Raw genomic sequence first — 26,417 nt, forward strand, 5'->3', positions numbered from 1 at the left:
TAGACCTTTTATCCCACATAACTCTATTAGCCTTCCTTGGCGTAATGCTCACTTGGAAGAACGTTCCGACTGGAAGCGAGCAGGGCAATGCCGTGCATTTTCTTCAAGGGGGTTTCTATCGGTAGTCCATACAGCAGCCAACGGCTATCTCCTGGCTTTCCAAGGGACAACTTGGGTACTAGAGAATGAGAAGACAACAGGTGCAGGGGGAGAAGGAGCTTAGAGATTCCATGTCCTGAGTAGGAGGCAATATCACGAGTATCATTTGTTACTTCTCAGGTCCTAGTAAGGGATATGGCCAGTTACAAGATTCACTGTACTTAGAGAAGCCTAGAATGAAGGCTTGCCACCTTGTCACCCTGCCACCTTGACCAGGCACTGATCATTCATTCATAATCCTCCCAGTGTATCAATCAGCAGTGAAATTTACCAAAAGCCGTATTATCTGGTTATAGGTGATATTACACCTTTATCAGGTCTCCAGGACAGCAGAGCAAGAGAGTTAGCTCAGTCATTTTTATTCACAGGGAAGGAGAAAGGATTTTAATATTTTATTTATTGTCTTTTACCCATCAAAGTGAACCTAGACTAGAAACTTCTATTAAGTCAATGTTATAGCTCCTTTAGATTTAATCCACAGACATAGAGGTAGTGGGGCAGAGAGGAGGGAGGTGATAGTGTAGAATTTTCTGAATATCCTCTTGTGCTTTCCTTTCCTCTTTTACCAACTCTGTTCCTTTTACCTAGATGGGGCTGTCTTGTCCCTGTGCTTAGTGTCATACTAGAGACAGCATTAGATTTTATATCTAAATCTGCAAACTCTAAAAACTTTCATCTTATCCATGATAATCTGGGAATGCTATATTTGTTTAGTTCAATATAACTCTTGGTTAACCTACTTTCCATACAAAAAACAATTTTTCATATTAGTGATAGCTTCCAGTTTTACTCAATATTTCTTCAAATGTCAAGCACAGTGCCAGATACTTTAAAAACATAATTTCTAATCCTCACAACAACCCAGCAAGGTAGCTTTAATTTTTTGCATTCTATAGAAGAGGAAAATATTTTTTTAATTAAGTGTCACATTTACTGTAGTATTCTAAGTCCTGGGCACATATCAATAAAAGAAGCAGAGCAAGACCCTGCCCTCACGGAGCCTCCAGTCTAGTGAAAGGATATTGACAGAGAGTAAATATCCAGTGTCAGGCAGTGGTACAAGTACATAGGACTGCGTCTCCTATTTTGAATGACATGGGAACCTATTAAAGGGTTTTGAGAAGGGTGACCTGATCTGATTTACACTGAAAGGGATTCATAGACAGAATAGGTTATGAGTGAAAGCAGGGAGACCAGTAGGAGCTTTTTTAAACAACCCAAGTGACAGATGACAGGGCTTCTGACCAGAGGGACAAGTGCTCTGATTCTGGGTATGTTTTGAATGCAGAGCTGACAGAATTTACTGGCAGAATAGATGTGTGGTATGGGACAGAGGGAGACATCAAAGATGACTATAAGGCTTTGGGCCTAAGCAGGTAGAAAAATGGGTGGAATTAGATTAACTCATACAGGGAATACTGTAGAGTTCAGCTTGAGCATGTTAAACTTGAAATGTGTAAAAATCCTCATGATGTTAAGTAGATACTAGATCTATGAGTCTGTAACACAGTGGAGAGGTATGGGCTGGAAAGAAAAATTCCAGAATCATAAGCCTACAAAGTCAGCAAATTGATTGTCTAACCCAACAAGAGGTGGACTCCTTTGCCCAAGTGTGCTTGTTCACATCTCCGGGGTACCCTTAGGGAAATGTTTTATGGTCTGACCTCCTAGATATTCTAAATCAGTAAGACAGAGGTGGAGTCTTCAAATCTGGTTTTAAAATGTTTTCTAAGACATATAGATCAATGGAACAGAATAGAGAGCCCAGGAATAAACCCATACATGTATGTTCAATTTATCTATGACAAAGGGGGCAAGAATATTCAATGGGAGAAAGATGGTCTCTTCGATAAATGGTGCTGGGAAAATGGAACAGCCAATTGCAAAAGAATGAAATAGGACTACTTTCTTACATCATACACAAAAATAAACTCAAAATGGATTAAAGACCTATATGTGAGACCTGAAACCATAAAACTAGAAGAAAGCATAGGTAGGCAGTAATGTAATTTCTTTGACATTGGGAAGATCCCCTTCCCACTTCATACTTTCCCTAATTGATGTTAAGAATCTTTTTTTTCCCCAAACCAAAATCTGATTTAATCTGAATTGAAGCTCTTTTAAAGGTCTATGTCTGAAATAACTCTCTGTCAGAAACCTTTGAACAGGAATCATTGTCTACAAAATAAAATCAAGCTCCTTAGCATAAAACTCAGGCCTTTACCATCTGGTTCCAACTTTGTGGCCTCTTCACCTAAGCTGCAGCCTTTCTCAAGTTTCCAGACACACCAGGTACTTTCATGTACCTTTGCTCATAGTCTCCAGGCGGCTAGAAAAGTCTTTCCCACCGCTCTGCCCTACAGCTTACTTTTTGAAAAAGCCCAGCTCAGGTGTCACCTGTTTCATGAGCCTTCCTAGCCTTACTATTCTAAATGGAATTCACTGCTCTTCTCTGTGATGTGAATACATTAGGACCTTACCCACAGTATGGGGTCTGCTTTGTGTCAAGGTGAGTGGAGTGAACTCTGACTCTCCAAATAGACAAGAAGCTCATTGAGGGCAGTGGCTGTCCCTTGCTTCTCTTAGAGTCTCACTAGCATAATTCCTTCCACATAGTAGGTGCTTAATAAGTACTTATTATGTTTCTTTTATAATGGAAGAGCTTAAAAGATTTTTTTAAAATTTCTTTTCAGGGTAACAGTATTCATTGTTTTTGCACCACACCCAGTGCTCCAATACCCACCACCTGGTTCCCCCAACCTCCCACCCCCCGCCCCTTCAAAACCCTCAGATTGTTTTTCAGAGTCCATGAGCTCAAAAGATTTTTGATAAATACTAATTCAATCAGGCAGCGCAAATCCATGTATCGGAGAATACATAATTGTTTCTGGTGTAAGCTATTTATTGACTTTCACTAAATTAATTTTGTATCCCCTTAGATAGGGTTTATAGTTTAGCTTAGGAACCCTCTTTTGTCAGGGGAAAGAGACCCCATATTCTGGGCTCACACAATTGGGAGATTGTGTGATCAATTTCTTAAAACCAGTTTTTCATGACATAATTTAGAGGTGAATTGCTACCCAAGAGCCAGGTTCAGTGAGAGTAAATGGGAAGCAGGAGTCCTCCCTTCTGCACGTTAAGAAACAGAGGCAAGAGAAATGAAAAGCCTTGGCAACCTCAGAAATCTTAAAATCTCGTCTGTGTAAGGGGAATGCCAGCCAGATTGCCATCAGCATGACTCGCTCTCCCAAATCATCCCATCAGATCACAAAGTTAGCATGTCATTAGATCTTATCGGCAGGCTCTAGCTCTGTTTCAGAGCACACTAGGAGGTTATGATGACTTTGAATAGGGAGGTCTTTCCAAAGGATTGGAAAAAATAACATATGCAAAAGAATTGAATTAAAAAAATAAAAACTTTTAAATAAAGACATTTGGCCCACAGTTAATAAGTAAGCACATGCTGTATGGTCGGCTGTATGCTAGAATTCAGTAGGACATGTAATCAGGAAATAGACATGCAGCAAAGAGAGAAAGTATCATGAGATCTGATCAGTGTTTATACAGGGCAGGATGGAGACATAAAATGAGGGGAGGGATCACCTATACTTGGAGGCAGTACGGGTAAAGGGTGATTGAGAAAGACTTGGTTAAAAAAAGCGGTGGGAGTGGGGGAAGTATGCTTGGTATTATGTTGGGTAGGTGACAGAGGGAAGTCCATTCCAAGAGGAGCAGTTCTAGTAACTTGAGGAAACTGTTGCAAGTTTATGTCTGATGGCCAGGGTGTACTTTCCCTGAGCTCAGCGCTTTCTGTCTAATAACAATCACCTTAAGTATGGGAGCTTGAAAGAGTTTATAGGATATCTAGATGTCTCCCCCCCCCCCCAACTTTTTATGGATGAACCTGAGACTCAGAGAGGTTAGGTAATTCATAACACAATCACACAGCATACTTCAGGGCATAAGTGGCACTCAGAAATAGCCCACATTTGTTGAATGTTTATCTTGTGCCAGCATTGTGACATATATTATGTAATTTAATCCTTATGTCAACCTAGACCAGTGTTGGGGGAGGTACCATTTTACAGATGAGACACTGGTCTAGGCCTGAAGGTCAAAATTACCCAACATGAAATAGAACCAGAATTTGTACTCAGTCTAACTCCAAAGTCCTGGTCTTAATCCTACTTTGTTAAACTGGCTCCCTTTCCTGGTGTTTTTTCCGCAATTAGCAGCTCACTCCTACCTAGTTATTCTCTTTTATGTCTGATTCTGAAAACACAGTTTTGCAGAATTGAAATATTTAGAGCCGATTTTGTTGACTTATTTTCAGGGTTCCGTTCAGGGTAGATTATGATTTTTTGAGTTGAGATATGAGATTCATTATATGAATCAGGGTTCAGTCAGGGAAGTAAAGTCATTGTGGATATCATGGAATAAAAGATTTATCATAAGAGAGCTTGTACAGTTATGGGAAGATCTGAGTAAATAAAGGTCAAAAAAGTAGAGTTAATGGATGAGAGAAAAAGGTCACTGACCAGCCCTGACCCAGGTGAATGAACTTAGAAAGGAATCTGAAAGGTAGGCAGGTCCAGCTGCTAATGCAGAGCTGCAAAAGCTATAGAATCCAGTAGAATGTTGTTGGCTCTTCAAGGTCGCTGCCTCTGCATTTGCAACAGAACATCTTTGGTGGGCCTAGGGTCACTGTTGATGAGCAGAGTCAGTATTCGAGAAGAGCTGGACACGGAATAGGGAAAGGCGGGAGCAAGATGGAATCCATTTGTAGCCCTGCATCAGTTTGTTACCCCCTCTATATAGTGACAGCTTCCAGAATGTTGTGACTACTGCTTCCCCTTCATCTCCCAAGTCTTGCACAGCCTTGCATTCTACGAATTCTAACTGTGAAGCATGTGGGAAAGGGATTCTGGGAAATGGAGTTCCCCAAACACTCAAGCAGGCAATAAAGCACTCCAGCACCCATACTCAGAAAAAAGAACTTGGAAAGGGGAATAAAGGAATGCTTTCCCCCATCTCCAGTGCCTGTTGTGTATCTAAGCTAGTTACTATTTTTGTTGTTTTTCATTGAATACAGAAAACAACCTATGAATGATTATTTTTCAGGAATATGCTAGCCAGCAAGATTTTTAGCCTGGATTTTTACCTATGTTTGTCTGAACCAAAGCCAGTATTTATTTTAATGCACTATGCTGATTTCTCTGAGACATATGACCTAATGGCTTTCTTGTTCAGTTAGATTAAGAAATAAAAAATTTAAAAACCAAGAAGTGAAAGTTGTGAATTTTCTGAGTTTTCAGAGTAGTTATGACACTAGGCCAAAAAATAAACTGCCTTTTTATGAGCACAAAACAATGGAACACCCCCTCCCACCCATTTTATTTTGGAAAGGTTAATCTAATTTCACTTCTTGCTGTTGAAGTTGACTAGATACATTTGCTTCCAGAAATCAACTGGCTGTGGACTCATCAAGCCCTTTTCTTTGATGGTTTTCTGATGGCATTTTACTTTTTAATCTATATTTTTTCTTTTCCTGGCCAGTTCTCCTTAAACCAGTTAAGGTATAAAACTTTTTGGTTGAAAGATCCATGAGGTTGGAACAGTCCCCAATTGTCAAGATACCATGAATCTTGCTTATCCAGTTCAGCCACTAAATTAGGTCACCTGAGGGAAAAGAGAGTGGGAGGTATTTTAAATTTAGTTTTTTTTTTAAATAAAGGAAATAATACATGTACATAGTATACAAAATCAAAGAATTTTATAAAGCTTTTTACAAAAAAATAGCAGTGCCCTTGGAGTTGCATTCTTTCCCCAATTCCCAGAAACAACACTTTTGGCTCTTTCTTTGGTTTTTCTTCTGGTCTTGAAACATCATGCTCATGTTGCTCCTTGCTTGGTTTTCCTGTTTTAAGTGTTCCCTATTTGATTCCCAGTTTGGAAGACGAGAATTGTTTGCTCTTCTCTTATTTTCTCATTCTCCCACATCCTTTCCTTTCCTTATTATGTATGTTTATGGAATAATTTTGTAAGATTAGTATTCAGTATTTACATTTTATGCCCTTGTAAACTTATAAAGAGCTGATACATATAGTATGACTGTATTTCCTTTCTTTTACAATATTTTTGTTTTTCCTGGAGTTAATAATTGCTTTATTTTTCATTTTCTTCTTTAAAAAGATTTTGTTTATTTGAGAGAGAGACAGAGATAGAAAGAGAACACGAGTTGGGGAAGGGGCAGAGGGAGAAGCAGACTCCCCGCTGAGCAGGAAGGCCCCCATGGGAGCTTGATCCCAGGATCCTGAGGTCATGAACTGAGCCAAAGGCAAATACTTTACTGACTGAGCCACCCAGATGCCCTTGTTTTTCATTTTCTTCACTTTTTATGTACCATGCGTTACTTCTTTCCCAAACACTTTGCTATGCACGTGAATTTTCTCCCATTATATTGAAACAAGTCACATGTTCATTATCTTTGAGATATCTGGTGCTGCATTCTAGATTGGTGGTTGTCTTAGTTTGAGTTCTCCCAGAAAGACTCCATGAGGCAAGGATTTGAGCACAAATGGTTTATTTGGGAAATTATTCCAGGAAATGTTAAGGGAAATAGGTTAGAGGGGAAGCCAGTTAAGGGTGCATTATAAAGCAAGCTATAGTGGTTGATAAGTGTAGCTTGATCTCATGGGGCTCATGGTGAGACTATAGCTCCTCTGTATGCATGGCTTCCTGTGCTACACATACCCTGGTTATGATGTGTAGTATCAGCTACCATTGCCCCTCAATGTGTGATGCACAATGGCAATCTTGAGATCACCTTTTGTCATCATTTTTACATCTTTCCTTACACTGGGTCTCTTTTTAGATTCTATACCTGTCCCTTTTCTTGATTTATACCTTCATTTTGGTAGAATCCCCCTTCCAGTCTCTTGGAAAGAAAAATGATCAGAAACCTTTCTTGTGTGTTTGAAAACGTCATCGTTCTATCTCCATGCTTCATTGATAATTTGAATATAGAGTTATATATTATTTTCTTTAAGAAAGTTGGAGTCATTGCTCCCATTGTTTTCTGAGGAAATGTCTCATGTTCATGGTATTCTCATGTTCAGTGATCTTCTAATTCTTGATATTTATATAGAACCTATTTTTCTCTTTCTGAAAGGTTTTAGGAACTTTTCTTTGTTCCCAGTGAAATTTCATATTAGTGCTCCTCTTTGTAGACCCATTTAGCCATGTACTGGGCATTCAGTGGACCCTTTCAATCTGGAAACATACATATACCAGTTCTGAGAATTTTTCTTTAAAATTTAAAAAGAATTTCTTCCCCTTCTATGTGTTTTCTTTTTGGAACTTTCATTATTTAACCATAAGACCTCCTGGACTAATCCTGATTTTAAGCTTTCTTCTGATTTTCCATCTCTTTTTAAAATTTTGTCCTCCTTTTAGGGAGATCTGCCTCAACTCTGTGCTTCTAATGATTTTTTAATTTTATATTTTAATTAAATTCACATATACAGTTAAATTACATTAATTTCTAAGAGTTCTTCTCTGTTTCTTTTTTTATTTCACAGGCAAAGTATCTTTAGACACCTGAGAACATTAATGATAGTTATTATAGGAAATTGCCTATTTGTTTTGGCTCTGTTATGTTAGAAGCCCTTTTCAAAATCTAGTGACAGTGTCTGTCTTTTTCCACTTAGCTATAGGGCAGTAAAGCTATGTGGTGGTCAGTGGAGGCTTACAAACTGTAATGGGTTCTTTCTAGGGTTATCAGCCTAGAGTTGTATTGGGTGCTTACAGCTATCAGTGTCTTTAGGTCTCTTCTGGATTGGTTGTATTCCCCAGAGAAGAATCTTCTAGTCCCCTACCCAGTAGGTACTAACCTGGCTGCCAGTTCTCTGGGGAACAAGAAGGGGAGGTGGGTGAGGAATCTCACAGTTCAGTATGTGGGCTGGCCCTAGTGCCCTGTTTTTAATATGAAAACCCACCCTAAGCAGGGTTGGTTTTCTTTTCTTCTCTCCTAAAAAAATATTATATTTTTCAACAAAAGGAAATAAGTTTTCTAGTTCCCATTCTCTGTTATACCTCAAAAGGCTCTTAGGCACATGAGTCAGAGGATGGGGGTGTCACCTGAGAGACTGTAAAAATTTCTGAGAAAAGTAAAGTGGTGGAAAGGAAAAAACAATAGTTTGAAGGAGAAGAGACCATATTATAAGAATTCTAATGTCTAAAATTTATATTTGCCTGGCTTATTCTCTGTTTCTTAAAAGATAGCTTTTAAAAAATCATTTAAAAACAATTAGGTTACATTTGAAGATGATGAATTCAGAGGTCTGAAGATTTCTTTTAAAAACACAGAAGTTTTACTAATCTAAGATTCTTGAGAAATATTTAATGAGTTTGTGAATGAATGTAAAAGTTAGCCTCTTCATAATATGAATAATGATATATGGATTAATAGATATTTTAGATTATTTGAAGAAGTAAACTAATAGGGTTTTCTTCCTCTTTCTCATGAAAACATAGAATATATCCAAGATGTTCTTAATGATTAGAAGAATAAAACTTTTTATAATTAACCAACATTGAAAATGATGACTTTGAAATTCAGCCACAGTATATTAAACCATTCCAGTGACTTCTGGTAATTACTTACGGCAAGATGACGTTTTACAGACCCAAGATATAAGCGCAAATCAATACCAACTTTCTTTTCGTAAAAGAAGTAAGTCCTTAGAGTGTAAGATGGTCAAAACACGATTGAAAGGGGTTAACCACCATGTATGTTTTCAGTAACTCTGTTTTTTTGGTCTCCATTTATCTTCTTTCCTTCTATTCATTCTATAATTCTTACTGTCTAGTGTTTGCTTATTTCACTTTTATTTGTGCTTATTAGTTCTTCTCTGTGTTCCCCCAGTTCCTTGTGCAAATTAGCTATCATTCCATTTACGCTGGTTGCCATTGTCTATTTATCTGACCTCCCACTATACTATGAACACACCGAGGTCAGGGACTGTGTCTTTTCTGGATCTCTGATAGAGCTTATTTTAGAAGAGGCTTTGAAAATATATTTTAATAACACTGTTCCCTTGAAAATGTGTGACCATGTGGAATTTTCAATTTTTGAAATTTAACATGTATTATATATATTTTTCTCTGAAAAGCAAAGAATATGTGAGTTATATATTTTTTTTCAGTTATCCCCAGGCTTTACATATTAGGCCAGCTAACTGCTAACTGCTACTCACTATGTGATTCTAAACTTGAAGATACTGCCCTCCAGAATCCTTCTTTGCAATGCCCCACCCCCACAGAATGGGGTGATGCTATCCTTCTGTAACTTGCTGTAATTCCCCAGCATGGCACTAAGTATATACACTTCATTCTAATTGCTTTTAAGATAGATGTCACCCTTAATTCACTGTGAACTTCCTAAAGGCAGGCAGTATAGCTGCCTTGTTCATTATAATATCCCTGGGGCAGGGCCAGGAGGGACCCTCTCATGATTACTCTCCTCATCTCCAGTTTTGACCTTGGAAGCCCAAATTTAAATAAAAGTCTATTTATGACATACTGAAGTGTTAAATTACTACATTGTACACCTGAAACTGATATAACACTGTGTGTCAGCTAACTGGAATTAAAATAAAAACTTTAAAAAAACCAAAGAATATTTGGAGCCCACAATCCCAGCTTGCCTCAGCTTGCTGGATGGCTGCCATGTCTACTTTCACCCTAGCATAAATCTGGGGGTTAATTCTCTTGCGAGATCTCTGAACTGTAGGATATCAGACACATACCTGAGCCCTAACCCTAATCCCAACCCCTAAACCCTAACACTAATCCTCTGAAGGATCCTGAACTGCAGGATACCAGGCACGTATCATCACCCTGACCCTAACCCTAACCCAAGATCTGAGGAAAAAGAAAAGAGATGGGGTGTGTGTGTGTGTGTGTGTGTGTGTGTGTGTAATGAAATATTACTCAGCCATAAAAAAGAATGAAATCTTGCCACTTACAATGACATGGATGGAGCTAGAGAGTATAATGCTAAGTGAAATAGTCAGAAGACGACAAATACCATATGCTTTCACTCATACATGGAATTTAAGAAACAAAATAAGTGAGCAAATGGGAAAAAAAGAGGGAGGCAAACAAAGAAACAGACTCTTAACTATGATTAAGAGTTAATTGATGGTTATGGGTTGGGGGAGAGGATGGGTGAGATAGGTAATGGGGATTAAAGGGTGCAGTTGTGATGGGCACCAGGTGTTAAAGGGGACTGTTGAATCACTATATTGTACACCTGAAACTAATATAACACGATGTTAAGTGATTGGAATTTAAATAAAAACTTAAAGACTCTTAATCTCACAAAACAAACTGAGGGTTGGGGGGGGTACGGGGGTAGGGAGAGGGTGGTTGGGTTATGGACATTGGGGAGGGTATGTGCTATGGTGAGTGCTGTGAAATGTGTAAGACTGATGAATCACAGACCTGTACCCCTGGGACAAATAATACATTATATGTTAATAAAAATAACTTTTTTTAAAAGGCCTATTTGGAACAAATGTTTCAAGATTAACTATTAGCCACTGAATGCCGGAAGTGCCTTTGGCTGTGATTCTATCAGGGTTTCCATGCCAGTGGGATCCTGGGCATAGTCCTAGGCTAATGTACAGCCCCAACTCTAATAATGAACCTGAGGAAACCCGGTATCCGAGCATCAGGAAAATCTCCTTCACCGGGTGTTAGCAAAACTTCTTCTTCCATGAAAACTGGAATTGCTTTCTAGGCATCTCCTTTTAAAACAAAAGCAAAAAAGAAGTTGAAGTGCTGTCTTTGTGGCACAAAACTAATTCTCAGAAGCCATTATGTGCTGGGGAAGTGATTAAGCCTTTTTAATGAACACAATATTTCTGTTCTTCATGGGTCTGTTTACAATCAGAATCTCAGTTGAGCAGTGATTTTGAAAATAAGGGTGTAAGTGAAACTTAGCATGAGGCTTAACTCACACTGCAAGAATTAACAGTTTCATACTTTTGTCATAGATTCCTAGGGTTGAAATATAAAACTAGAATCCTAAAACAGAGAATACCTAATTCAGGGGTTTTAAAAAAGCTTTCTGTGGGGCCTCCCGGCTCCACAGAGGGGCTGTCTCAATGAAGAGAGGATCGGAAAGGTGCACGGGAAATTGGGAAAGAGAGCATGATGGTGGGTGGGATCTCCCCCAAGAATAGCTTTGCCTTTTCTGTTAAGTTCCTCATAAGATACTTACAGAAAGGGAAATTTCAGGGATGAAAGAAAAAATGTCTGTCTGTATCTATCTGTGGGCCAACTTGCCTGTACTAGAGAAGGTGAAGATGTATTTGTCCGTCACTGAGCTGGTTTATGGACCAGTTAGGGCCTGATTCTCATCCAGCCCTGTCTCCACTGTATCACCTTGCCTACTATGAAACTGTTTGCTCTCTCTGCCTCCAGCTTCCAGAGCTAAACTCAGCATGATCAACACCATGTCAAAAATCCGCGGCCAGGAGAAGGGGCCAGGCTATCCGCAGGCAGAGGCGCTGCTAGCGGAAGCCATGCTCAAGTTTGGGAGAGAGCTGGGAGACGACTGCAACTTTGGTAATGACTGCTTTCCACACTTCAGTTCTTTCATTTGTCCATGGGGATTTCATGCCAGTAAGACACTCTGCAGGAGATGATTCCAACCGTTTTATATTTTAGTTCCCAGTTTTATGTCTTAGAGATGAGGCCAAAAGTTTACCTTCAGGATCATTTTGTCATTTTTAGTGTGATTTGTCATAGTTTTGTAGACTTTCTTTTTCCCTGATGAGATCCCAGTCTTCACGGTAGCCTATGAACATATCCAGATGCCTGGAAACTAACTGTGCAGTGTGCCCAGCATGACTGAGTGTTGAGGCAGAGGGAACAGTCAGCATGATGTAACACCCCGCCCCATGAGCTTTCCCTTCAGTCTCTGCTCTTCTGTACATGTCACCCAATTCTACAGCCCCGGATGAATTCCTTCACCCCTCTCTCCTCCACCCTTAGTCACCATACACAACACTTCTCTTTCACTTCTTCATGATAGTCTCAGCGATTGACTGTCCTTCCTGTTTGAACCCTGCCCTCTGTTCCTGGTATTTGCTTCCACCAAATGCATTGGCCTTAAATGGTTTCCCTACTAGCCCAGTACTGACAAGGGAGGGCAGGGAGCTTCCCCAATTGCTTCTTAAAGGACAAACAGAATTTCATGTTCTTCATAATATGGAATCCCACCCCCTTGGTAACGTTGACTCTGTTGTACTGTATGGACCATCTCAGGCAGAAAATACAGTGTTCTCTGGAAAGCATTATATATTGCCTGTATCTTGGCTGTCTTTACAAGACAGGCAGGAGTCCTTGGGTTTTCACCTGCGGTGGTTCTCTTACTGCAGGTACCTTTCACCTTTGTCCTTTAACATACAAGAGAGTCATTCTCCCCTTGCAGGCCCAGCACTTGGTGAGGTGGGGGAGGCCATGAGGGAGCTCTCAGAAGTGAAGGACTCTCTGGACATGGAGGTGAAGCAGAACTTCATCGACCCCCTTCAGAACCTTCATGACAAAGATCTGAGAGAAATTCAGGTATCTGCAACTGATCTTTGGGAAGTGACTGATTTGAACCTACAAATGTAGGTGCCCTTTTCCCCTCAGAAAACATTTTTTCAAGCTTGTCGTGTGTGGTGACATTTGAATTACAAAATAACTCAGCAAGATAAATTGAGAGAAACCAGAAATGCAATACTTTATTCCTTTATTATGACTGTGCCACTTAATACATTCGACTTATCCACATTGAGTTTTCAGGTTATCAACCTTTTTTTTCCTCCAGGGGAATAATATCCTTCCCTGATACTACCCACTTTTATTAATTATGGCTTTCTGGGATGATTTCATCCTCTGAAAGGCTAGCTGTATCAGTTGTTAGCTTAGGTAAATTGTTATACTATCACTGCATAAACACATGTTTCCATATTTTCATAGTGATTGTTAGGACTGAGGAAGAAAAATCCTCCTCTTTATAAAACACATAGAGCCGTTCCAAAGAAATAAAGTTCAACTGGCTTAACCTCCAACTAGGTGTATAATGTTTTCTCATTCATTCCTTAAACAAATATTTGTGAAACTTCTCTGAAATTAACTTCACTGTAACATGGTAATCCACAACTTGAAGTCCCCTAGATCTCTTTATTCCAGACTGAGTCTCCTTTGTCTTATTACTTGCTCAAGATTACGTAGTAAGTGGCAGACTCACTCTTAATCTACAATATTAACCCTGACCCCAATACTCTACCCTACAGTTGACTACAAGTTCACATGTGTTACAAGAATATCCCTTCCAAAGGAACAAACATTTAACTTGGCTCAGGGCATGGATGGGAGGTTGTACAGTGGGAGAGAAGGTCTAGGATATTTTTCTTCCTCTTTTCCTTCTTATTTCTTCACCACTCCCAACTCTCTTTTCATCTCTCTCCCTTTCTTGCCATACACACCCAGGATCAGGGAAATCTAGTGTTTTCTCCCACCCATTAGTAATGAAATACTACATCCCTTAGAATAAAAAAAGATAACTTTTCACTTTGGGAAACAACGCTGTGGGTCATTAGACCCCATCTAGCATCTCTTCCAAGTTAGACTTTTTCTATTGAGTTTCATCATCTACCAAATCAGGGACTCAAACTTATCCGTGATTCCTTGAAGCCACATCAGTCAACAAGGATAAGAGTTAAGATATAGATTCCTAGGGGCGGCTGGGTGGCTCAGTCTGTTAAGTGTCTGCCTCCGGCTCAGATGATGATCCCAGGGTCCTGGGACTGAGTCTGGCATCCGGCTTCCTGCTCAGCAGGGCGTCTGCCTCTCCCTCTGCTTGCCACTCCCCCTGCTTGTGCACTCGCTCTCTTTCTCTCTTTCTCTGACAAATCAATCAATCAATCTTAAAAAAAGAAGATATAGATTCCTAGATCCTGGCCCTGGATATTTTAATGCAGGTGATCAGTAATCCATATTTCTGTAAGCAACTTAGGTGATTCTCACAGACTGGTTTCCTCAAAGATAAGCCCTTTCTAGGGCTAGTGTGCTAGGACTGAAGAAGCAAGAATGAGTCTTTCCCACTTCTCTTCAAGGAAATTGTTTTTCCTCTACCTTCTCACAAGACACCATTTCTCTTGAAGATGGGATTGTGTGGGTTCTGTGTAGCAGTGTTTTGCACGTGGATGGCCATATGCACACATTCCCAGCTCCTGTCATGGGTTGGAAAGACCTATTCCAGCTTGGCTTTGGCCCAGCAAGGGCAGAAAATAAAGGGCACTGGTAATTCCCCAAATTTCTTTCTTGCCCTTAATTATTTTTAAAGATGCTTCTCCACATTTAGCCTTTGGAAGCATCTGCCCCACTGATGCAGTTTTCTTTATTCTTCTGGTGACGTGATATTTTAGAACTTAGCCTGTCTTATTTTGGAAGCTAATAGACATGATGGAGAAGTGAGCTGTAAATAAACCTGTTCCATGAGCCCTTTCAAAGCATATTCCTGCCCTTGACTTTTTCAGCATCATCTAAAGAAGTTGGAGGGTCGACGCCTGGACTTTGATTATAAGAAGAAACGACAAGGCAAGATTCCAGATGAAGAACTCCGTCAGGCTCTGGAGAAATTCGATGAATCTAAAGAAATTGCTGAGTCCAGCATGTTCAATCTCTTGGAGATGGATGTGAGTGCCTCTCCTGTGGTTTCTAATTTAATCTTGCCATTGAGGCTCAAGATTATATTAAAAGGTTATATAATTTAAACTGTTCATATCTAATTATACTATGTAGTAAGAACTTTGATAGATAGATATTTCTTTAAAATAATTTGAAATAATAAAGTAGATCAAGAAATGGTGAGAGGTTTTTTCCCCTGTATTTCCATGGTTTAATTTAGTGAGATGTTTGTCTACTCATGATCTTAAGGAATTACCAGTCATGAGAAGATGAAGAATGTTTCTGATGATCCAAGTAAAAGTCTAGTAGCTTGAAATACTTTGTCAAAATACAGGGAAGAATGACTTCAAATTATAAAGGAATATGACCTAAAATACATTTAGCATTGAGGGTTCAGTATAGGTTAAGGTGTCCTGTATTTTGAGGTGAAGGTGATATTTTCTTTCAAAAACTAATTTCAATTGAGATTGATGATTGTAGCATAGATAGTGTATTTGGGGCAATGTAGTTTAAAAGCTCCTTTTACATTTCTAGTGCACCAAATTATTATTATTTTTTATTTTAGAGAAGGAGAGACAGAGAAGAGGGGGAAGGAGGAGAGGGAGAAAGAGAGAGAATCTTCAGCAGGCTCCATGCCCAGTGTGGAGCCCAACATGAGGCTCAGTCCCACTTTGTCAAAATACAGGGCAGAATCCTGAGATGACATGAACTGAAATCAAAAGCCAGATGCTTAACTAACTGAGCCACCCAGGCACCACGTGCAGTGTGCTAAATTATTATTCATGGCTTTAGAAGTTATATTCTGTTGAATTCTTTCAGCCCTATAGTTATGAGGACTTCCGATCACTCCTGTAATAAAGCCTGCTAAGCAGTTTTCAAGTTCTTGTTCATGCCCACGTCTGGCCTTATCAGTTGTTGACCAGATTTTCTCAAGGTGTTTACAGAGCCTCTGTATGTTGATCACTTCACTGCTTTGCCCTGACTGGTGACAGGGTGGGCGGGTTGAATATATCTGGACTTCCCCACCACCCAGAGACAGTAGAGGTTGGTGTTTATGTAGAACAGCTGGTGTCCCACCTACCTACTGAAGAGGAATGCTGTAGGCACAGGGGCGACCTGAGGTACAGTGCTCTTCCCTGTACCCAGTGCCCCATTCCACCTCCAAAACTCTTGGGATGGCTGCCTTTTTTTTTTTTTTTTTTTTTTTTTTTTTTTAATGCTGACTTGGAGGACAATATTCAGCCAGATCACAATCCGAGACACAAAATGAAGAGTAACTAAGGATGCCTAGAGTACTGGAGCTGAAATGAACCTGAGACGTCACTTGACCCAACCCCTTTATGTTACAGATGAGGCTGATAGAGGAATAGGATTTTCCATCCTGCCAAACTGCCTCCATGCTGCCGCACGTGGAAAATCAATATTCATATTTTTGTTAACATTAATAGCATGAAAAGGGCATAGGGAGCAAAGTCTCCTTTGGTCAATGTCTCTTTTTCTATAGGAAATCAATAAAATTAGCCAAATCCTACCTGGAAGTTGGTAGCTAACAATGAGATTACTCAGTGGGAGGTGTGGGATCTTTAGAAGGATTCCTGACAATGTGGCTTCTCCCCATGGTACTGACATTTCCAAGCATACAGATGCTTCTTATCCTTAGCTGATGTGGAACCTACAGAATCTTCGAGCGCTGGGCTGTGTGTCGGGGCAGTAGGAGTTGGATGGTGAGTAGGATGGTGACCTGATAACTGAGTCATGACCCCCGTTGGCCTGCAGATCGAACAGGTGAGCCAGCTGTCTGCGCTCGTCCAAGCCCAGCTGGAGTACCACAAGCAGGCCGTCCAGATCCTGCAGCAAGTCACCGTCAGACTGGAAGAAAGGTATCTCACAGTTCCTGAATTTTATATTCTCATTTTCTTCGTCTGATATGGTGGGTAAAGAAATGGAAATAATAGAATACATCTGAAGAAAAGCTTCTGCCAAAATTCCTGCGGATCCTACCTTGTGGATCATTCGTTTCGATTTTCTTGTGTCTTGTACTTTGTTTTACTTTGTTCCATTGAGTCTAATCTTGTGTTGATGAGAGGTCCGTTCTGGGTTGTATGTTGGCTGCCGCAGGTGGGAAGCCAGGACATTCCCAGTGATAACGGTGTGAATTGCTGAGCAGATATTCTGGGTGGGTGCCGAAGGCGTATCATCATTAGACTTCCGAAAGCCCATCCACGTCATCGCAAATGGCAAGATTTCATTTCTTTTGATGGCTGCATAGTATTCCATTGTGTATATATACCACATCTTCTTTATCCATTCGGGGTAGGAAAAGAGTCAATGAAACAAGATGGGATCGGGAGGGAAACAAACCATAAGTGACTCTTAATCTCACAAAACAAACTGAGGGGTAAGGGGGGGAGGGGGGTTGGGGGGGTGGGATTATGGACATTGGGAAGGGTATGTGCTATGATGAGTGCTGTGAAGTGTGTAAACCTGGCGATTCACAGACCTGTACCCCTGGGGATAAAAATATATGTTTATAAAAAATAAAATTAAAAAAAAAAAAAAAAAGACTTCCGAAAGCCCTGTAGACGACGTGTGATTAGCCTCACCTACAGGCGGAAAGCCCAGGCAGATAAAGTAACTCGCCCTGGGTTACCCAGTGGTGCAGCAGGGGCTTGCCGGGCAAGCATCACGTATTGGAAAGGCTGAGTCTTGTTGCAGCATTTCTCTGAATGGGGAGCAAGTCTTCTGCCATCAGAGAGACAGCTTTCGTATGCCTGTTTCTCCTCCTCAGGTGTGCCCCACGGCTGGGCAGAGCTCATTTTCTTTGTGACTAGGTCTCCCTGGACTTGCAGGGCACAGCCTGACAGCTGTAGGCAGACGCCCCATGCTGTCCTATGTGTCACTTTGTCCATCTTTCCTCAGTGTACCCTTGTGGGAATGTGTGTCACCCACTGAAGCCTCTTGAAAGATTCAAATCCATGCACTTCAACATACTAAAGAAGCACCATATGTCTTTGTGACATCCACTGAGCACAAAGAGCCATTTTCCTTTTTTTCTCTGACATATGTTCAAAGTCAGTATCATTCTGTAATCACCATACCTTGAACCCTCCCTTTCTTTGCAAATCTGCTGTACGCTTTGCTTCATGAACACCTGAGACTCTGGAAAATACTTAGAGGTGTGGGGAAGATATTAATTAGTCATACCTTTCCACTTTGCTCCTGTCTTCCCTCATTTCTTTCCTGTTTCTTATATCTTAAACCACTCAGTGTTCCCAGGGCACACGGTATTTCCTCACTCCAAGCCTTCTCCAGCCCTTAAACCCTTTCTTCTGGAAAGGACTGTTTATCTGGAAATGACCCTTAGCTGTCTTTTCTCCCTCTCCATAAGCCTTCCTGTGGACAGGGAGACTCTTCCCCACTCCCTATAGCATTCTGTATCTCTCCGTAACAACATTCACTGGTTTCTAGTCCTCAGGGGTTTACATTCGGTCTCCCTTACTGACCGTAAGCTGCTTGAGGGCAGGAACTATGTCCTGTTCCTCTTTGTGTTCTCAACACCTACCTGACTGCGCATTTGCAAAGCAAGCTCTGAATAAGTGAGGGAGAGACAGAATGAGATGGTGAGGGCTGGACCACAGAGGGGCATCATGGAAAGCAGAGACAGAAACACAGAAAGTGGCTATGGGTGTTTTTTGTTTGTTTGTTTGTTTTTGTTTTTGTTTTAGATTTTCCTTGCTCCACGTTAGTAGCCTTCCTGGATGTTACTGCTTTTCTTTTTGCTTCTTAATTGGCTCCTTACTCTTAACCCCGGCCTTTTTCTTTTTAATGCAGAATAAGACAAGCTTCATCTCAGCCTAGAAGGGAATATCAGCCCAAGCCACGAATGAGCCTGGAGTTTACAACGGGAGACAGTACTCAGCCCAACGGGGGCCTGTCCCACACGGGTACACCCAAACCTACAGGTAAAGAACTGAGACCTGCAGACCCCATGACACGGGCCATGGGCACACCCCACTGACACTGTCCCAGAAATTCTAGGCGCAGCCCAGTCTGGCTACACAGGAGCTCTACAGTGATCCATTTCTTGCAGGATGGTTTCGTCAGGTGGAAACTCTTCTAAAGCTCTCCTTCCTTCTTTTCTCATTGATTGTTTCTTTCCCTCCTTTTCCCTCTTCTCTCCTCTGGAAAACTTTCTTTGTACGTCCCTTTTTCTCTCACTCCCCCATCATCAACACACATTAACCTCCTAAGTAACACATTTGATTTTGACCTTCCTTTGTGGTGTTAAGTCACCCTAATGTGTCAGTTGGGTGCCGGGAGCACCATCTTTGTTTCCTGTTTTTCCCGTCTGCGTTCCAGCATGCATGAGCATGAACACCCCAGCAGGGCACACCCACAGACACTCACATATAACCCATGGACTGCAGCTCCAGCAGCATGACCAGCTGGAGATCTCAAGTCACTGGAGCATATGGGTGAATGTATCTGTAGGTGAACGTATTTCAAATCTCAGCATTGGCTAGCTTTCCCTCCTTCCTCCACCTTCAGCCTACTCATTGTACCCTGGTAACTGAAGTGGGTGTATAGTAAAAGCTGAAATTTATTTTCTATCAGGAATATTGACATATACCCAATAATATGTTCTTTTAGTTGGCACCCTTGCTCTCCACCCCCTATACACAGATTAGGTAAAAGCCCATGCTTGAAACATTCTCAACCTTAACAATTCACTTGGGTGAAGAAGTGGAAACTATCTTACACTGGACATGGGCTTCAAGAAATTCAGTGTCTCCTCTTTTCCCTGGAGCCCAGGATTTGATGTTCTATAGTAAGAAATGTTTCATGAGGTGCTCTCTGGAGACCATGAAGGGAAAAAGTGATGTCTGTGGTGACAGTTGGTCCTCTCTGTCCTTTGTGTTCACCTCCCTGTGGAGAGCCCCCAGGGTTGGGTAAACAGAGCAGTGGCTCTTAGAAGTTCGCTGGCTGCAAGGACTAGTCATGTAAATCGTGATGAGTTTGCTTCTCCCTATTCAGAAACCAACCACATATTTCACTCTTCTTTTGGAGACTTGTTCATTTTCTGCTTTCATTAAGTGAAAAGGCAGATGACATTTTTTCCCTTTAAAGTCATCAAGGTGACGAGAGCTGTATGCACATGTCTGAGTTTACGTGCCCATGTGGATGCATGTGATATTAAATATAGATGGTCATTTAAAATAGATCACTTTTAAGATATGGTTCCATTCTTCATTATTTTACTCAAGGTAGAGTATGTTACTTTTTGTATGCCAGAACTCCCATGTACTCACCCTTATATATGCAATGGTTTACCGAGAGTAAGTTATGTAATTTTTACCTATCACTTAATAGCCACAATAATAGTGTGGAGTAAGTTCTGTTAGTTCTAATGCTAGACAAGGAAACTGAAAGGGAAGTGCCTCATACAAGGTCACTCAGAGCATGAACCTGAACCCAGGGTCTTACATTGTTTTGTTCTCACCATGTTACAGCAGTTTTCCAGAGACTAGAGTCCTTACCTTTAAAAAATTAGAACTGCACTGTTATTCTGACATTGTCAAGCATTGTCCCTGTAATGAACTCAACTCTTTCACATGTACAGAGATTTTTAAATGCCAACATGGAAAGGATTCTGGCCATATTCCATTAATCCAAATCTCATTAAAACTCCTTAAGTCACTGGGTCTCCCATCTCTGGACATTGTCAGGAAGGCAAACCTCGGTGGACCGAGTTGCATGTGTCACAGGCATAGATGAGGCCATTTTTCATACTGGAAATGGAAGCAGGCATCCAACAACGTCCAGGGGTCTGAGAAAACTTCTGGAGACTGGTGAAGGACATATGCCATGCAGCGGACTGGGGACTAGCCGCAGGAGGAAGCTTCAGCAGGGAAGAGGAGTGAGGGGGGAGCATGGGGGATTGCAGGCCAGGCAGGTGGAGCAGGTGGTAGGAATGTGAGTTAAATGCCCCTTGTCTTTCTGTGTTCTTCTCTCCTGCTTTCACTTCCAGGTGCCCCGATGGATCAGCCTTGCTGCCGAGCTCTGTACGACTTTGAACCTGAAAATGAAGGGGAGTTGGGTTTTAAAGAGGGTGATATCATCACACTCACTAACCAAATTGATGAGAACTGGTATGAGGGGATGCTTCATGGCCAGTCAGGCTTCTTCCCCATCAACTATGTGGAGATTCTGGTTGCCCTGCCTCATTAGGATGTTAGGCTGGCAGGCTTACCTCCTCTTGACCCAGATAGTTAAGTTTAACCACTGCTTTGGTAATGCTGCTTACAACACATCCCAAATGCAGGCCGCAGTGGTCCAGGTCATCAAGCCCCACCGAGTATCTTTGGTTGACTTATGTGATCCCACAAGAGTCATGGTGATGGGTGGTATCTTCTGAGGCTGGCAGGCATGGCATGTGCTTTTTAAACACCATCTGAGACCAGCCAGTAGTCATGGAACTGCTGTTTACATGGTTCTCAGGAGGCTGTGGTTTCTTAGAATATGACCATGAGCCACAATACAGTAAAACCATCCTACAGAAGATATTGTCTATCACCCAGGGGCCATCTTGAGGTCTCAGGTTCTCCGTTTCAATAGGAGAAAGGTCTTGCTTTCCCATTGTCCCCTCCCAAATATGTGAGTCACAGAATTGTGGAAGAAAGCCTCCCTCACCAGCAACTTGTCTTCTGGTCTGAATGAGTCAGTCCCTTGATGCTATTGGTAGGAAAGTGTTGAATGTGAGTTAAAAACTTTTTCTGAAAACAGTCAGTTTTGTTCCTCCCAATTATGCCTGTTTCTGAGGGACAGCCAGTTTTCTTCCCTCCCTGCTAGTAAAGGCAGAGGGGACTCCCGCTGTATTTCTAAGCAAGACAGTTAGTAGTCAGTACCTGGTAGGTGGGGCTGAAGAGAAGAGATTCTCCATTATGAGGAAATGGGAAAACATCTGGTTTCCAAGCTTAAATTTCTTGCTGCAGAGAAACCACATATGTATTTAGGCCATTTCTGAAGGTACAGGGAAGAGGGAACAAATATCTTCACTTCAGTTTTATTTGTGAATTACGTGCTTCATGAGTCCATTTGCACAGAGACACAAGGAGAAAAACACAAGAAACCATTTTTCCAGTAGTTCCTAGACCAAGAAACAGTAACTGTCTTTCCTTTCCGCTTCCACCTTGTATTCTTTGAACATCATTTGTGCAGATTCTGCCCTCAATGAGGACCAAATAAAGATGATTTTTGTGCTTAGCATTTTAAGATGTATGGCTGCACATACAAAAGTTTTACCCACCTCAGTCATTACTTTTATATCCGTCCCTTCTAGTCCATCTTCATGTCGTGTGTACAGTGCTGTATGTAAGCTTATGAGTGGTTTTGTGTTTTTTTGTACCAGTTATGAGGTCCTGTCAGGTGTCCAGAGTTCTATTTATCTAGCTGTACAGACTCCTTCAGAGGTTGAACGTGCTGCTTCGGATGTGCCGCCTGCGGTAGTGGGTCACGTGGAGTGAAAGGCAAATCTTACTGCTAAATGTATAAACCTCTTACCACAGGAAGCATCGCCGTTTCCAATAAATATTGCTGAAGACACAACCGAAGGCTCTGGTCCGTTATTTCGTGTCTGTTTTGCGGGGGGGGGGGGGGGGGGGGCTCCTTTCAATCTCCATTGCCTTCTGATGCAGCCAAATCAGACCTGGCTCTGACCTCAGATGTCCCTCTCTGGCAGCAAGGGAAGTTTCATTAGCAAGAAGTAATCCTAGGAAGAAGGTGATTTGGGAGAGAAGATAAGAAAGTGGGGAGAGGAAGTCTTCTAGAAGTTACAAGAGGTACCATCAATGGTGATATCAAAAAGAATGTTCAGAGACACAAACAAAATATGCCATTTCAACCAGTTTTTTGTTGTCTTTCATGCTTAAAGAGAAAGAAATAGGGAAAAATAGACTGACCAAAGCCATCATTCTTTTCTCCACACACGTGTGGAGGTGGGGGAGGGGAGCTGTGCCTACAGAATATTATTTTCTGAGCTTCTGCGAAAATAAACATGTTTTTTATATATTGGGTGCCTTTTGTGTTCTTCCATGCTGAGGCTAATAATCCAAATATTCTGATCTAACATGAACAGTTTTAACCTAATATATGAAGTTCTGTATATGAGCTGCTATAACATGAAAATAATATTTTCACTAGCTACGTGAGTTAGGGTATTACAGATCAATTCTTAAAACTAATTTTAAAAAGAAATTACCAGTGATCTTGTGAATGGAGAAAATACAGAAAAATAATAGGTATATGATATAAGGTATCATAGGTATAGGATCAATATTCAAAAGTTACTTTATTTCTGTGTACCAGTAACAATCAATTAGAAAAATGATTTGAAAAATCACTTACAGGGCTGCCTGGGTGGCTCAGTAGGTTAAGCCTCTGCCTTCAGCTCAGGTCATGATCTCAGGGTCCTGGGATCGAGTCCCGCATCAGGCTCTCTGCTAGGCAGGGAGCCTGCTCCTTCCTCTTTCTCTCTATTTGTGATCTCTCTCAGTCAAATAAATAAAATCTTTAAAAAAAAAAATCACAAAAATTCAAATCCATAGGTATAAGTCTAATAAGAATTATATAAGAACGCTCCACAGAAAATTATGAAACATGTTTGAGGAAAAATGAAGACCTTAATAAATAAAGAGACTCTCTATATTTATGGATTGGAAAACTCAGCATTGTAAAGATGTTATTTCTCTCTAAATGGATCTATAGACTTAGTATAATTTCAACCAAAATCTCAGGAAGCTTTTCTTGTAATGTGTGAAAATAGACAAATGTAAAACATACAGAGAAATGGAAAGGGATATTTCTTCTTGAAGAATGACAAAGTTGGAAGACTTACTCTTTCTAGACATAAAGTTATAGTGATTGAAATAGTGTGATATTGATGCCATGATAGGAAAAGAAGATCTGTCCAGAACAGAGAGTCCAGAAAGAGAGATGCAAGCATTCAACCATATTTGAATCACTGCTTTGTTTGTAATGTTACACAACTAGGTAGGACTGTACCTGTGGGAAAGTCGTTTTATAAATTCAAAGGGAAACCAATAGCAAGACTCTGCACCAAATAGAGTAATCTCATTATGAGTCAGCATCAAGTGAAGCAAAAGTATCATGAACATAGTTTCTAAGAAGAACTTAATGTTTATTTGAGGGAGTCTTAGCATGAATAAGACACTCACCAGGTTCAGTACCCCTGAATTCTGTATTTTTACTGAAGGCTTTTTACGGAAGTTTGAATACTGAAATGAGCAGTCAGTTCGGTGGCCCACCCACTGGGGAAGTTGAGCCCAGCCAAAACACTTGTTCTAAGACTAATCCCAGAATAAACTGTCTGAAGTGGAAACAGAAGCGAACTAAAGTGAACTAAAATGGAAAACAAGTTCAGTGAGGCAATTGTCCCATTTTTTCCTGTAGATCTGACAGGTTTTAAAGAGAAAAATTTATCTTTGCTATAAGTAAGTAGACAGCAAGAATGACATGACTAAGAATTGAAATTTCCTTGGGACCGTATGGTAGAGAACATAGCTCCTGGAATGTGCTGAGTCCTATTCTGTGTAGGCTTAGCAGGGATTTAGGCAACCAGGATTATCTGGAGACTGTTATCAAGACAGCCTCTAGTGGTCTGAATGGAACTATAGGGGCACTCTTAAGGTTCTTATTTTAAGACTCTTATTAACCAAATTAAGAACTATGCAGGCTGCCTCTCATCCCATGAGGATAGCGATGATGACGATGTAGGAAGGATTTAATGGTGAACCAAGTGGCAGCCTGAAGCATCCTCTTAGAACTTTGGGTGATGGTGGCTGAAGACTTTCAGGGCAGCATGGAGAGGCGGCTGCACTATCAATTCCTAGGCCCAGCAACTGGGAACCAGCTGTGAGCCCCACGTTAAAGGAGCTGTCAAGGAAAACAACAAGGCTACTTTTTAAAATATAAAATGAATAAATGAATGCTAAGAACCTAAAGGTCAGATCATTGAAAGTCACTCAGCTATCATGTATGCCTAAGTCATGGTGGCCTTCCACTTGAGATGGGAAGAGCTGTGATTCTTGACTGGAGCAGATTGTCAGCTGTGGAGGCAGAAGAATGGAGAGCAACATGGATGGCAATACTATTTTCTTGAAAAGGAACCCTGGGCTTTTTTGTACTACCTTAATGTGATTAGGAGCTGATACTCACCCAAGGCTACGATTGTGGTAACTTCCTTCGGACAAGAAATAAAGGTGTCTACAGCAGGGGTGCAGAATATAGTTTTAGTATCCAGAAAATGCAAAGATGTTTGGAGGCAGGGACGCCTGGGTGGCTCAGCCATTAAGTGTTTGCCGCTGGCTCAGCTCATGATCCCAGGGTCCTGGGATCGAGCCCCCGAGTTGGGTCTTCCTGCTCGTCAGGAAGCCTGCTTCCCCCTCTCCCACTCCTCCTGCTTGTGTTCCCTCTCTTGCTGTGTCTTTCTCTGTCAAATAAATACATAAAATCTTAAAAGAAAAGAAAAGAGTAGATACTTGGAGGCTTCTCTGTGATCTGGGTTATTTCTCCCCCTGGCAAACGTGGTCTCAGAAACAAGGATTTCACATACACTACCGTATGTTGTCTGAAAAAAATGTAGCATTCACTAAATCAGGAATTTTCCTTTCTTTATATTCCAGGCAGGCAAACTGTAGAGTTATTCATGTGGCAGAATCGATCCTGATTATAGGCTTTTAGTGGCCTTTAAGCAGTAAAAATGTTTGTGTTTGTAGTGGTGTGTGAATTTCCTATCATTCTGTTCACACCAGGAAATCAGGCACATTCAACACTTTTATAAGATGATACTTGGAATTGAAGGGGGGAGGAAATGGAAACCATCATTATTTATTACACCCTATCAAGCACTTTGTTAAGCTCAATATATATGATTTTGATTGAAGCCTAAGGTTTTAAACCTTAAACACTTAGCTCTTTGGGGCTGGTATACCAGAAGAAAGCTCTGTAAACAGGCTGATTGTTTAGCCAAAGTAGTGTATGATAGTTACTGGATTTAGAGCATATAAAAGAAAAATGAGAATTTACCAATGTTATGAAGTATCTTAGCAAGAGAGAGAAATTATGAGCTGCTTGATGGTGAAATTAAGAGACTATAGGGCCATATAAAAGGCTTGCTTTATAGAATTTGAGATGGAGGAGATAAACCAGAAGGTAGAGAGAAGCAACATTTTAAAAGCAGCATTTTTCTTTTTTTTTTTTTTTAATTTTATTCTTTATAAACATATATTTTTATCCCCAGGGGTATAGGTCTGTGAATCGCCAGGTTTACACACTTCACAGCACTCACCATAGCACATACCCTCCCCAATGTCCATAATCCCACCCTCCCTCCCAAACCCCCTCCCCCCATCAACCCTCAGTTGTTTTGTGAGATTAAGAGTCACTTATGGTTTGTCTCCCTCCCAATCCCATCTTGTTTCATTTACTCTTCT

At 40.9% G+C, this 26,417-nt stretch overlaps 1 protein-coding gene across 1 annotated transcript in view; it reads left to right on the top strand.

Annotated features, from left to right (window-relative positions):
* LOC111156622 (SH3 domain containing GRB2 like 2, endophilin A1) overlaps window positions 1-22,487 on the top strand; it is a 39,431-nt gene extending 16,944 nt beyond the window's left edge. The window contains exons 3-8 of the mRNA XM_022517618.1: window positions 11,650-11,793; window positions 12,662-12,795; window positions 14,757-14,915; window positions 16,684-16,787; window positions 18,739-18,869; window positions 20,936-22,487. Of these exons, the coding sequence (XP_022373326.1) occupies window positions 11,650-11,793; window positions 12,662-12,795; window positions 14,757-14,915; window positions 16,684-16,787; window positions 18,739-18,869; window positions 20,936-21,135 (872 nt within the window). The 3' untranslated portion in view covers window positions 21,136-22,487. The remainder of the gene's footprint in view (window positions 1-11,649; window positions 11,794-12,661; window positions 12,796-14,756; window positions 14,916-16,683; window positions 16,788-18,738; window positions 18,870-20,935) is intronic.
* Window positions 22,488-26,417: the final 3,930 nt, after the last annotated feature.

This window comes from Enhydra lutris, unplaced genomic scaffold, assembly GCF_002288905.1.
Source record: "Enhydra lutris kenyoni isolate GAN:26980312 unplaced genomic scaffold, ASM228890v2 scaffoldscaffold47, whole genome shotgun sequence".
Taxonomy (NCBI): Eukaryota; Metazoa; Chordata; class Mammalia; order Carnivora; family Mustelidae; genus Enhydra; species Enhydra lutris.